This window comes from Panthera tigris, chromosome A3 (genome assembly GCF_018350195.1).
Source record: "Panthera tigris isolate Pti1 chromosome A3, P.tigris_Pti1_mat1.1, whole genome shotgun sequence".
Classification (NCBI taxonomy): Eukaryota; Metazoa; Chordata; class Mammalia; order Carnivora; family Felidae; genus Panthera; species Panthera tigris.
Window position 1 is genome coordinate 23,582,426 of NC_056662.1, and position 13,124 is coordinate 23,595,549.

General features: G+C 52.6%; 1 protein-coding gene across 7 annotated transcripts in view; it reads right to left on the reverse strand.

The window, feature by feature from the left end:
- CEP250 (centrosomal protein 250) overlaps window positions 1-13,124 on the reverse strand; it is a 51,514-nt gene that overhangs the window by 5,827 nt on the left and 32,563 nt on the right. For all 7 annotated transcript variants that reach the window (XM_042980512.1, XM_042980514.1, XM_007073622.3 and 4 more), the window contains 8 exons: window positions 12,379-12,522; window positions 11,363-11,496; window positions 9,433-9,571; window positions 8,118-8,457; window positions 6,757-6,878; window positions 5,692-5,812; window positions 4,529-4,650; window positions 1,436-4,045 (listed from right to left, as the gene is read on the reverse strand). In XM_042980512.1, the coding sequence (XP_042836446.1) occupies window positions 1,436-4,045; window positions 4,529-4,650; window positions 5,692-5,812; window positions 6,757-6,878; window positions 8,118-8,457; window positions 9,433-9,571; window positions 11,363-11,496; window positions 12,379-12,522 (3,732 nt within the window). The remainder of the gene's footprint in view (window positions 1-1,435; window positions 4,046-4,528; window positions 4,651-5,691; window positions 5,813-6,756; window positions 6,879-8,117; window positions 8,458-9,432; window positions 9,572-11,362; window positions 11,497-12,378; window positions 12,523-13,124) is intronic.

A 13,124-nucleotide genomic window follows, 5' to 3' on the forward strand; every position in this document is an offset into this window, starting at 1 on the left:
AAACCATGAGTCAGAGAAATGAAGGCACTTATCTAGGGTTACACAGCCCATAAACTGCAGGACTATATTGCAAACCCAGGAACTTGACTCCAAAATTCACAAATGTATCCCCTTCTCTGCATATTGCTTCCAGAAGGCAAGTCCCAGCAGTGTTGGGTGTCTGAGTGGGGTTCTCTGGGGCTCAGCCCTGGTCAAGGCACCAGGATGTAGAGTCAATTTCCTGGGAAAAATGAGCTGGGTTGCTCTTGGCAAAAGAGATAATGCTTCTCTATGGCCAAGTCAACCTTGCTCTCCTGACTGCCTACTCTGTACAGGGCTGGTGCTCAGTGCTGGGGGTGTGAAGGGGACAAAGACATGGCCCCTGACCTTGAGGTTGAATGCTATACCCTAAGGTCCACTTCTCTCACTCAACATTCCACCTAGACTAGTGCACTTATCCCTAACTGTGGAGGACTTTGAGTCTCTGTCTCCAGTCTCATCCTTCAACCTCAGATCACTTTACAGACCTGCCCACTGGACATCACCCCATGCATGTCCCACAGGCACCTCACTCCACTGCCATTCCATAGCGTTCCTGAAACCTGCCTCTGAGCAGAGATCTGGGGGTTTGGTTTCCTTCTTCCCATTCTTCACTCTCCTGTCTCTTAGTCAACTGCCAGAAGTCCCATGAGCCCCTAGGTCCACCCTCATGTCACCATCCACCCTTACTATGTTAGGCCATCATCTGTCTCCGGACTTGGATGACAGCCTCCTCATTGGTCTCCTTAGATTTGTTGCTCCACATGGCAGCCTGAACGATTCTCTGAACTGTACATCGGATTGTGTCCTATACACACACACACACACACACACACACACACACACACACACCTCATCCGCGCCAAACACTTCATCCAAGTTCCGCTGGTCACCCAGGTCCTTAACATAACTTAGAAGCATGGAACGAGGGGCCCCTGTCACCTTGTCTTCTGTTGCCAACTGTCCCTCTGTGTCCCAGTCAGCCTGAAGTCCCTGCACAGATACTCCACACCCTCCTTCCTCTTTCTTCTTCCCCAAAAAGCTCCTCCCCCAACCTGTGCTTGGCTAATTCCTTACTGGTCCCTTCAGATCTAATCTTAAACCCCACTTTTACTGGGAAGCCTTTCAGGAAAGCTTTCCACTAGGGAAAGGCTGAGTGTCCCTCTAGTGTGCTCAGAGCATACTAAACTTCTCTAATGAGGCACTAAATATAACTAGACATTGCATTCTAATTGCTTATCTTCTAGACTCAGGGCAGGAACTGTGGGTGGCTTATTCTCTCCATATCCCCCCAGACCAGCACGATAATCTGGATCCCACTTAGGTCTCTTGCACCCTGAGGTGCCACAAGCCCAGGGTGCCAGACAGCCCCCCTGGGCTCAGTCAGACCGGCCGTTACTGCCGGGGAGGAACTCACCTGCAACCTCTGGCGTTCTGAGTCCCGCTCCAGAACAGAGGCTTGTAGGAGCATGGCCACCTCCTGCAGATTGCTGACGCTAGCCTTGTTCTGGGCCAGGGACAGTGCCAAATCCTGGGCCTTCTCCCTCCACTCAATCTCCCTGGCCTCTGTCTGCCTCAGGGCTGCCTGGAGTCGCTCCAGCTCTTGCTGAAGCCGGGGCCCTAAAGCATCAAATTGTGTAGAGGGCTCCCGCGCTGGGGAGGCTGTGTGGCTGTGCGGTGAGTCCTCCAGATTCTTCCTTTGCTGGGCCTCCCTCAGCCCCAGAATCTCCTCTTCCTTTTGGGCTAGAGTCAGCTGCAATTCCCTTAGGCTTTCCCGGAGGCCCCTCATCTCTTCCTCTTCTCTCTCCCGCCCTGCACCTTGCTTCCCTTGATCTTCTCGGTCCCTCTGGGCCAGAGACTGCTCTAGCAGCTGCCCCTGTCTCTTCTGATGACTCAGCTCATCATCCCTCTGGGCAAGTGCCTGCTGGAGCTGCTGCACAGCCTCCTGATGTCGGAGATCCCGGTCCCGGATCTCCCCTTCCCGCCTTCTCAGGGCCTCCTCCAGCTGCCGGGCTTGTGCCTGGCAGGAGTCCAGGGCAGCCTGCAAGGTGGCTGTGCTGGCCTCCAGGTTGCGGCTCAATTCTGCCTGGCCAAGGAGACGCTGCTCCTTCTCCTGCAGGGTAGCCTGAGCCTCGCTGAGGGCCTCCTGCAGAGCCTCAGCCCGGGCCCGGGCCGTCTCTTCCCGATGCTGGGAGGACCGGCCATCTGCTTGCACGGCCTCCAGCTCCCGGCTCCGCTCCTTGAGCATGGCCTCTGCCTGCAGCAGGCTGTCCTGCAGGCCCCGGATCTCTACCTCGTGCTCCTGTGCACGCTCCGCACACTGCTGCCGGAGCATCAGCAGAGCCTCCTCCTGTTCCCGAGACTCAGCCCTGAGGTCCCCCAGCACCTCCTCCAGGGCCTGCACCCTCTGTCCCTCCACCACCAGCTCTTCCCGGAGACTTCGCACATGCTCCTTGTGGTCCTCAAGCTCCCCCTGGCGCTCTTTCAGTGCTGCGTGGGCTTGCTCCAGGGCTCTCTTCAGCGTGCTTGCCTTTTCCTTCATGCTCTCCTCCTGTCCCTGCGCCTGCTGCTGCTGCTGCTGCAGGGCCTCGAGCTCCTGGTCCCTCTGAGCCAGGGCTCTCTGGGTCTCTTCCAGGTGACCCTGAAGTGACTGCTCTTTCAGCTGCCCCTGTTCCCTGGCTTCCTGCAGGTGCCGCTGCAGGACCACGATCTCCTGCTCCCGTTGGGTCAGGAGGAGGCTGGTCTCACCCACCTTCCTGTGTAGGCCCTGGAGCTGCTGCTCCAGATGGCCCTTGTGCTCCTTCAGTTCTTGGATACGTTCCTGCTGGCATTCCACCTCCTTCTCCTTATCACGCAGGATCAGTTTCATGTGCTCCAGGCTCCCGCGCTGTGCTTTACTCTGGCCCTTCCCTTCCTCTGCCCGCTCCTGCATCAGTGGCCTCTGGGAGGCCAGCTCCCGGCCCCGCTCTCTCAAGGATAGTTTGATCTGTCCCAGGTCCTCCTCTAGGATCTTGGTCTGCAGCGTCCTCTGATCCTCTAGGACCTGAATCCTCTCTCTCTGCAGCACCATGTCCTGGTCCCTCCTCTCGAGGTCCTGAGTCAGGTGCTCCTTCTGCCTCTGCAGCTCCTCGATCTGTTCTCGCTGGGACTGCAGCTCCTGGTCCTTGTCCTGGAGCTCTCTGGCCAGAAGGGTGCTGCGGCTCTCCAGCTCGTGGATCTGGCTGCTCTGTGCCTGCAGCTCCTGGCTCCTTTCCTCCAGGTCCAGTGTAAGGTGGGTCAGAGCCAGCCTCTGCACCTCCCTCTGGTCCTCCAGCTCCTCGATTGCCTTTTGCTGGCACTCCATTTTGTGGTGGTTTTCTTCTAGTTCCAGGGCCAGGCATTCCAGTGTAACCAGCTGCTTCTTCAGATCCTGAATCTGTCCCTTCTGGGACTCGATCACCTGGGCCTTCTTCTCAAGTTCGAGAAGCTGATGCTCCAAGATGTTCCTCTGTGTCTCTCGATCCTTCTCGAGCTCTTTGATCTGCTCCCTCTGCACAGCCAGCTTCTGTTCCCGCTCCTGGACGGCCATGGGCAGATGCTCTAAAACAGACCTGCACTTCTCCAGCTCCTGGATCTGTTCTTGTTGCACATCCACCTCTTGGTTCCTCTTCTTCAGGTCCAGAGATAGGACTTCCAAGGCGGCCTTTTGCATTTCCCGTTGTTTCTCCAGTTCCTGGATATTTCCCCGCAAAGTCTCTACCTCCCCTTCTCTTTCGGATAGGCTCTGGGCCAGGATAGCTAAATTCTCCTGCAGAGCCTTGTCATGGGCCACCTTCAGCTCACCCTGCTCCTGCAGAGCCTGGGCTCGCTCACGCGCGGTCTCCGCTTCCTCACTCTTGAGTTTCAGGGCCGAACGAGCATTTCTCAAGTCCTCCTCCAGGGCCCCGGCGGCACTGGCCTGAGCCCTGGCTTCTGCCACAGATGCCTGCAGCCTTTCCACCTGGGCCATCAGGTTCTCCTTGGCTGCCTGAAGTAGCTCTCGCTCATTCTAGAAAACAAGATGCAAAACCACCTTAGACTACACTTCCCCGACGCGGTCACCCCTGCACAGGCCCTTCCTCGCCTTACCTCTGCAGCACCAGCAATGTCAAGGAGTGACAAAAAGAACCTGTACATTCCCCTTAAGCTGATACTGTAAACGATCATCCCTACCACATTCCAGGGCTCTGCTAGGCCCAGAGGGGAAAGCTAGAGGCAAATGAGCCATCTCAGGCTCTGGTCCTTCAGGGCAAGGGACAAAAATTTCTACCTTAATTCGGAAAAACTCATTGGAGGAGGATTCACTGGGGCCTTAATAATGGCCCTCAGAGCCACAGAGACAGCCAGGGAAACACAGAGCCTTGCTCAAGGAAGTTGGGCACTACATATGGATGAGGTATGGCCACCGACCAAGGTGAGTCTGGGGCTGCAGACCTGGCCCCCAAGGAGTAGCCCGAAAGAAATCCCCTACCCCAAACCAGGGCTGCCTCACCTGGGCCTCTATTCCCTGCAGCTCTGCTTGCCATAGACGGCTCTGTAATGATGCCACAGTCTCATGCAGTTCCGTCAGCTCACATTCAAGGGAGTTCTGTTTTCCTTCCCACCTGGATTTCTCTTTGGGAAGAGGGGAGGTGGTAGAGCAAGGCCCATGATTGAGGGTGGAGGAAAAGAGGGATAGAGGGGCAGATGGAAGGTGAGGCACAGAACCAAAGGGGGAGAAGGCCAAGAAGGAGAGAATTACATCCAGTTTCATAGAGACATCACCCATCTTCCAGCTGCTCCTGGTGGTCTAGGCTCCCTGCTGCTTCCGGACTCACGTCTGGATCTGCTGCCCAGTGCGAGCACTTGCCTGACTGCCCTCCCAATACACCTCATCCTGATCACACACAGCTCTCCACCCCTGGGCTCCCAACAGGGTGGAGCTCAATGATGTTGGAAATCGTTGCCGGTCTCCAGTTCTATGGTTTGGAGAGGTTGCTAGAAACTAGGCTTGCTCTGCTGGCTGTCCCCCATTTCTGCAAAAGATACCAGAACCCAGCTCTATGTGTGTGGCTCTCAGGAAGCCCTTTGCGGACACTTTCAAGACCCAGACTCCCTCCCTAAGTTGTCCTCTTCTCTTCTACAGTGGAGCTTGGCCCTCGAGACCCTCCGTTTCCTTTCCTTTCCGAGTAGTCCCCACCCTTTCCAGCCCTTGGCTGTGGCAGGGGTACGTTCTCCCCAGATCGCCCCACTTCGCTGTGTCTCAAACAAGCCCATAATCCTTCTGTTGTCAAAGTTTAATAATTTTGAGGACACAGTTGGAGATGATAAAAATAAATAATATGGATAAATGGCAAAAGATACATAATTTTATAATGTTCTCAAATAGCCCTGGCCCTAGGTTGCCAGTTTTTAAACACAGACAGAGAAAGTGGAAGCCTAGCCAGGAACTTCTCTCAGTTCATCCAATCTGTCCCCCTGAATCCCTTCTTCTAGGATGGCCCACAAAGGCCAAACAAAGCAGAAAACTAGTTCACAGGGTCATCACTCCTTTGGAGATGTCTCTAGGTATCTTTTCTCACACTTGTTAGCGAGCAGTGAAGAGTGGCTGCCTGTTCTGGGCTTCTGGTGTTTCCTCTCTCTTCCCTCCAAATCTCCCTGCCTTGAGCTTCTCACCTTCCTGGTTCTGGGAGAGCTTTCTCTGCAGATGCTGTAATTCTGTGCAGACCTGACGTTTCTCTGCCTCAGTATCAGTAAGACGCTGTTCCAGCTTCTGGGCCTGCTCCCTCAGGTCATCCTGGGAAAGGAAGGGCGAAGCTGACCCCCAAGTGCCTCTTCTTCCACAAAGCTATCCCAGCCCCATACCCAAGCTGCCCCCTCCTTCCTCTCAGCCCTTGTGGGGTCTGCCACTGCGGATCTAGTCCCTGATAGCTCCTGGGAGTGATGACAGACTCTGCTCCAACTGGCTGGAGCCTAGAATCACCCTGTGACCCTCTGTGTGTCTTTTGAAATACAACTTGCTGATGTCTTAGCCTGGGGTCCCCTCTCCTTTCCCCAAACTCCTACTTCAAAGATCAGTTCAAGTGTCACTTCTTCCCTCCCTGTGTCCCTCTCCAAGCTGGAATGAACTGTCCCTTCCTCCCATTATCATCATTTGTATCTGTTATTGATTCGATCAATTCTATCAGTTCTATCTTAGAATGCAGTTTGCTTCCTTGGCCTCCTTGAGGGTGGAGAGTTGGTCGTTCTCCTTTCTGTACCATCAGCTCACAGTGGCTGGCATACTCACTTTTTATTGAATGATAGGGTCACCAAGGGGTGGAATTTACGGGACTTTTGGTTCAGTCTTAGGCCCACAATGTTCCTATAAATGGCAACCTCAAATTTCAGCAGTCCCCAATTTGTTGGGTTTTTCTTGGACATCTTGGCACCAAGAATAAATAATTCATGGCTGAGAGGAAAATGATACAAACAATATCCCTCATCTGCGCAGGCTTTTCAAGCTCACAGAGCCCACTCAAATCCCTCACTCACTTAATCCTCACACCCCTGGGGGGCAGACATGATTTGCCCCAGTTAACTAGTGAAGCCCAGGCCCAGGAAACCACATTCTGTGCTCGTGCTTGCCAGGCAGTAAGTGATGGAAGTGGAACTCATCGCAACTTGATCTGGGGAATAAAACAGTTCAAACCGAGTCTCTGGGGAGGGAAGAGTTCAAGGAAGAAGAGCAGAGAATCGTACCCGAGCCTGCTGGGTCTTCCACAGGTCTTGGTGAAGCTTGTGGAGGGCAGATGCCACGGCCTCAGCTGACAGAGCTGTCAGGAGGGGCCCTCTCTTAAAGAGAATTCTGGCTCCATTCTGGTCTGAAAAAATGAGGAAACACCTCCTGACTTGGCGGCACTATGAAAGGAAACGGCCAAACCTCCCCTGGTACGGCCTTGGCCTTCCCCCATCCCTCCTTTCCCCCAAAGAACCCCTTCTGAGCAGTTCATTTATCATGCACTTTTTTTTAAGTTTATTTATTTTGAGAGAGAGAGAGAGAGAGAGAGCACGCGCACGTGTGCAAGTGGGGGAGGGGCAGAGAGGCGGGAGAGAGAATTCCTGCTAAGAGAGGAAGAGACAGAGAGGTTTCTCCTACAAGTCAGCCCACAGCGCCATGCCATGCTCAATCCCACTAACCGTGAGACCATGACCTGAGCCAAAGCCAAGAGTCAGATGCTTAACTGACTGAGACACGCAGGTGCTTACATCATCCACTTTCTGCATTCCTATGTGCCAGGAGCTATGGCAGGCACTAGATAATGCTAGCTATCATTTGTTAAGTAAGCATTTGGTAAATGCCTATTTTACTACATAATCTCATTAACTCCTTAGCAAAATCCCCAGAGGTATGTACTTTGAACATCCTCATTTTATTTCATTTTATTTTATTTTATAAGTTTATTTATTTTGAGAGATAGAGTGTGAGCGGGGGAGGAGCAGAGAGAGGGAGGGAGACAGAATCCCAAGCAGGCTCTGCACAATCTCACGAACCATGAGATCATGACCAGAGCTGAAATCAACAGTCAGGTGCTCAACCAACTGAGCCACCCAGATGCCCCATCCTCATTTTAATGTTTGTTTATTTTTGAGAGAGAGGAAGACAGAGTGTGAGTGGGGGAGGGGCAGAAAGGGAGACACAGAATCCGAAGCAGGCTGCAGGCTCCTAGCTGTCAGCACAGAGCCCGATGTGAGGCTTGAACCCATGAATTGCAAGATCATGACCTGAGCCGAAGTCGGACACTTAACCGACTGAGCTACCCAGGCACTGTGACCTCATCCTCATTTTATTTATTTATTTATTTATTATTTATTTATTTATTTATTTATTTATTTATTTATTATTTTTCCTCATCCTCATTTTAAAGTTTAAAGAAAATCAAGCCCAAAGGATAGGCGACTTGCCCAGGCACACATGTCTATCAAACGGCAGAGTGGTGATTCAAACTCTGATTGAATTAATTCCGGAGTCTGTGACCTTAGCCTTGCTGCAACATTGCCTAAGAAACCACATGCCCCTTCCTTATCCAGGGAGCCAGGCCTGAGTTCTTGGGTGGTCTTACCTGGCTCTGGGCCCCCGACGGAAGCAGAGTCCCCCCCGCCATGCAGCTCAGGCCTGTTCTCACAAGCAGACCCCAGGGCCTGCTGCAGGACAGAACAGAGGCTGGCCAGCTGGGCTTGCGCCTGCTGCCCGGGCTGCTGCTCTGCTGTCAGGGCCGCCAGCTGGTTCTCTGTGCTGCGCAGCCGGAGCTGGACTTGGGCCGCCTTGGTTTCCAGGGCCCACAAGGAAGCTCGCAGCTGCTGCTCTGTTACTCGAGATGCCTCCAGCTCCTCTAGCAGTTGTGCTTCCTGGGCCAGAAAGTCAGCCTCCTTTTCCTTCACCTCCTGCTTTAGTAATTCCACCTGCCAGGAAGGAAGTGTTGTCACTCTGAGCAGGGAGCGGACACCCTCTCGTCAGACCCTCCCGGCCTGACCCCACTCAATCCCTATGCACATCTTGATTGGCGCTGGGAGGCTCAGCTCCCCAGCAGGCAAGGAGAGCTCTGGAATGAGTGTTACCCTCGATCTGACCTGCATGTCCACCTACTGACTCCTGACCCACGGGCCTGGGCAACGCAAATGGGTTGTGGCCTGGTCCACCAGGCAGTGATGCCAGATCCCTGCTATGATCAGAGCTCTTCCTGAAACCCTGACACTGAGCCTAAGTAAGACCAGTCACAATAATAATGGCTACCACTTATAGAGGGCTTACTGTGTTCCTGACACTTTATACATTCTTATAATAGTTAAGAATTATCATCCTTGTTTTATGGATGAAGAAACTGATGCTCACACAACCTGGAAGCAGTAGAGCTGGGAGCCAAATCCAGCACTAATGACCAGACCTGGTCCTTCTCTGCCCCAGTCTACCATCTAGCTCTTCCTGGCTCACCCTTCCCATCCCGGTTCTGGCTTTCCTTGGCATCCGAGGTCTGGGGTCCTGCAGTGAGCAGACCAAGTCCCAAAGTTTTCTTGCTGCTGCCTTCTTGATCTGCATAATAACCTATTCCACTGCTGTGTCTTGCCAGGCTGACCAAGCGCACTTAGACGTGGCCATGCTTGAACCGGGCCTGTGTGGCTCTGCTCCTTTGGGCGCCACGTTTTGGGCTGTCAGATTCCTCACAGGGGCCATTCTCAACTCTGGGCCAGGTTCCCAAGCCCCCACCCTGCCCAGTTCTGACTTGTCTCTCCTGCCAGGGTGGCTGAAGTCCCAGCACACCCTGTAATATGGAAAAAGAGAACGGCCCTCTTTATGAGAGAATCCTAAACAGTCACCCTCTCTACTCCAGGAGTGGGCTTCCACCAAGGAATGGGGCCCATCACCAGCGTGGGAAGTACCTGGGCGCTGAGCTCCTTCTGCCCTCCCTGGGCCTCCTGCAAGTCCTGGCGCAGGGAGCTCAGCTCTTGTTGTCGAACAGAGTCTGCTTCTTGTAAAACAAGGAGTCTCTGCTCCTTTTCCACCAGCGACTGAATCAGGCTAAAGAGAGGTCAGAGGTCTAAGGTCATTCTCTCAGGGAATGAAGAACTGACTGTGCTAAACACAGCATTCATAATTAGAGAGAAAAACTAACAATAATTATAGTGAAACAATAAAAGCTAGCATTTACTGAGCACCGACTGAGTACTCCTACATACTTCACGCATATGATACTTGCCTTCAGCTGCACAGTTTATTCTTCTCTGGTAGATTCCGGAAATACCTATACAATACCTCAGATTCAACGTGTCCAATTCTGTCCATCCCCTCTGCACCTCCCACCTATGTCCAATCTATGATAACATATAATGGAGTCCAACTCCCTTAACGTCCCTTGAGCCCCTTCCCTCCTCTTCTCCACTACTCTACCCTGGTGCAGCCTTAGTATCTCTCACCCAGACAACCATACCCACCTCTTAAACTATCTTGCTGCCTATAGTTTCATCAACAAGAGGATCTGCTCTTTTTCAAACTTCTGCATCACTGAGACACGCTGCACTTCGCCTGAATGGCCGTATCTCACTCCTGATGTTTTCTGCCATCACTACCCCTTCTGATATGTCGTAAACTGGATCGTGTCCATTTCTCTGCTTAAAACCCTTCAGTGGTTTACTACTAAACCTAAAATAAAATGCAAACTTCCGGCCATGGCCCATAAGTCTTGAGTGACACAGACTTTCCAGGTCACACACCCTCTCGTCATTCACTGGGCTCTGGTCATACAGTGCTTCCAGAGTCCCCAACCAAATACCCCGAGTTCTGATCCACCTCCGGGCCATTGTGAGATTTCTACTCCCACCATAGAGCTCTCCCACTCCTTTGCATGGCTGGTTCCAGTTCATCTTCAGCAATCAGTTTGTTTGTTTGTTTGTTTGTTTGTTTATTTATTTATTTATTTATTTATTTATTGAGGGAGAGAGAGAGCACATGCACACATGTGCAAGCAGGGAAGGGGCAGAGCAAGAGAGAGAGAGAGAGAGAGAGAGAGAGAGAATCCCAACCAGGCTCCACACCCAACACACAGAGCCCAACATGGCTCGATCTCATAACCTGTGAGATCATGACCTGAGCTGAAATTGAGAGTCAGATGCCCAACTGACTGAGCCACCCAGGCGCCCCCTTGGTGATCAGTTTTAATACAACCTCTGGGGCACCTGGGTTATCAGTCAGTTAAACAACTCTTGGTTTTGGCTCGGGTCATGATCTCAGATTCATGAGTTCGAGCCCCGCATCCGGCTCTGTGCTGGCGGCGCAAAGCCTGCTTGGGATTCTCTCTCTCTGCCCCTCCCCCACTCACACTGTCTCTGTCTCTCTCAAAAATAAATAAATAAACATAAAAAACAAAATTAAAGGCAATCTCCTTGAGGAAGACCTTCCCTTCCCTAAAATCTTATCTAAAATATATATCCTCAACTCCCATTTCTACTTCAGCATCCTATTTCTTCCCTCCATACCAGGTAACGTAATCTGCAATGATTTATCTGGGGGATTATTTTATTGATGTCTTCCCCCACAAAACTATAATTCTACTGGGGCAGGGACCATGCTGTCTTGTTTATCCCTGCATCCCCCACCCCTGGCACAGCATCTGGTATTCACACAAGCATATATATACTAAGTGAATGAAGTGTAAGCTTGAAGACAGGGACCACATCCTCTCCACATGGCTACCTGTATAGTCCAGGGCTGGAGACACAAGAGGCTAGGTTACCTGAGCAAAGAACTGTCCACCTCAACGTGACCACAGCAGCGAGACAGGCTAAAGCCCACTCCACAGCCCGTCAAGCCTACCTGGCTTTCTCGCTCTCCAGCTCCTTCTGGATTTGGCTATACTCCTGGGCCTCTCTCAGCTTCTCCTTAATCTCCTGCTCCACCAGCCTCTGGGAGTCATCCTTGGAAGCCAGCTGAGACTTCAAGTCCTCCACCTGGGATGATAAAGGCATGAGGACAAAGGGCGGGTGGCCAGCAGGAGGAGGCTTCTCACTCCGCCTGGGGCTCTGGGGTCCTTCAAGGTTTACCTTAGTTACTGGCCCATGTCCCATGCTCTGGGGCTTCTCCAACCCTTACACACTATTCTTACTGCCCCTCCCCCAGTACCGTTCAGCCTCACCCTCATCCCCTAGCCCCACACCTGCTGTGTAAAGGCAGGTGCAAATTAAAATCTTGCCTGAATGTAACTACCCAAAGGCAAAGTGATGGGCAAGTGTATTGTGATTGTATTTTTAAAAAATAAACAGTCAGAACACCAGCTGATACAGGATTCTGAGAAGGAAAAGCAATCAGAGTAGGAAAAGCAACCTGGTATAAAAAACACCATATCTCAGGGTGCCTGCGTGGCTCAGTCAGTTAAGCATCCGACTTTGGCCTAGGTCATGCTTTCAGGGTTCTCATGAGTTTGAGTCCAATATCAGGCTCTGTGCTGACAGCTCGGCCTGGAGCCTGCTTTGGATTCTGTGTCTCCCTCTCTCTCTCTCTGCCCCTCCTCTGTTCATGCTCTGTCTCTCTCTCTCTCTCTCTGTCTCTCGAAAATAAATAAACATTAAAAAGTTTTGGAAAAAAAATACTGGATCTCTGGGGAGGGTGGGAAGAACGATGGGCACCGGAGAAAATCTAAGTTCTGTGGTTAACACAGGGAGAGAGGACTATCCTGGGGCTCTGAGGACACATGTGCAGCTCTCAGCCCCCCTCTGTTTTCCCTCCTTCCCGAGCTCAGGCAGCAGGCCAGGGTTCCCCTTTCCTACTGGAGTCACGGGAGAGGCTGGCTACGCTGGGGAAGGGCTGCAGGGCTGGGAGACAGGAGGGGGCACCTGCTCCTGCAGGTCTGTCTTGGCCTGCAGCAGGGCCCTGCACTCTTCTCGGAGACCAGCAAGGTCACCCCTGTCCCGTTGGGCTGCCTGCTCCAGTTCCTGCCGAGCATCCCGGAGCTGGGTCTGCAGCAGCTCGGTGGTCTCCTGCAAAAAGAGAAGACCATGGTGAGCAGAGGGAAACGATGGGGCCTGCGTCTTGAAACCCGTGTCACATTAACACTGGTTTTTCAACTGGGTTGGCAAAAGCTGAGGCAGGATGCCGCAATCCACGCTGTTTCCACAATGTCACCTCAACCCTCACCTCCCGTTCCCTCCCCTCCCCCACAAAGCCTGCTGGCTCACCCAGGCTTTCTTGGTCGGGGCCCCTCAGTTGGTAGCAGTCCCTCACCCAGACCATTGCAGTGGCCTCCTGTCGCATATCCCTACTTCCACTTCAGGCCACCACCCCCTACATGTGAGCATGTGTGTGCGCACGCACGCGCACACACACACACACACACACACACACACACACACACTTCTCCACTCAGCAGCTAAAGTATTTCTTAAAATATATATAATAAATCATGTCCTACTCTTCTTTTTAAATACCATCCAACAGTTTCCCACTGCCCTTAGAACAAATTCTAAGCTCCTACCATGGCTGACCAAGGGCTCCCGCTTACCTCTCCACTGGCCCCTGAGTCTGTTGAGCTGGAGCCACAGGGCCTCCTTTCTGCCCTGGCCCTTCCCCGAGCCCTTTTCTG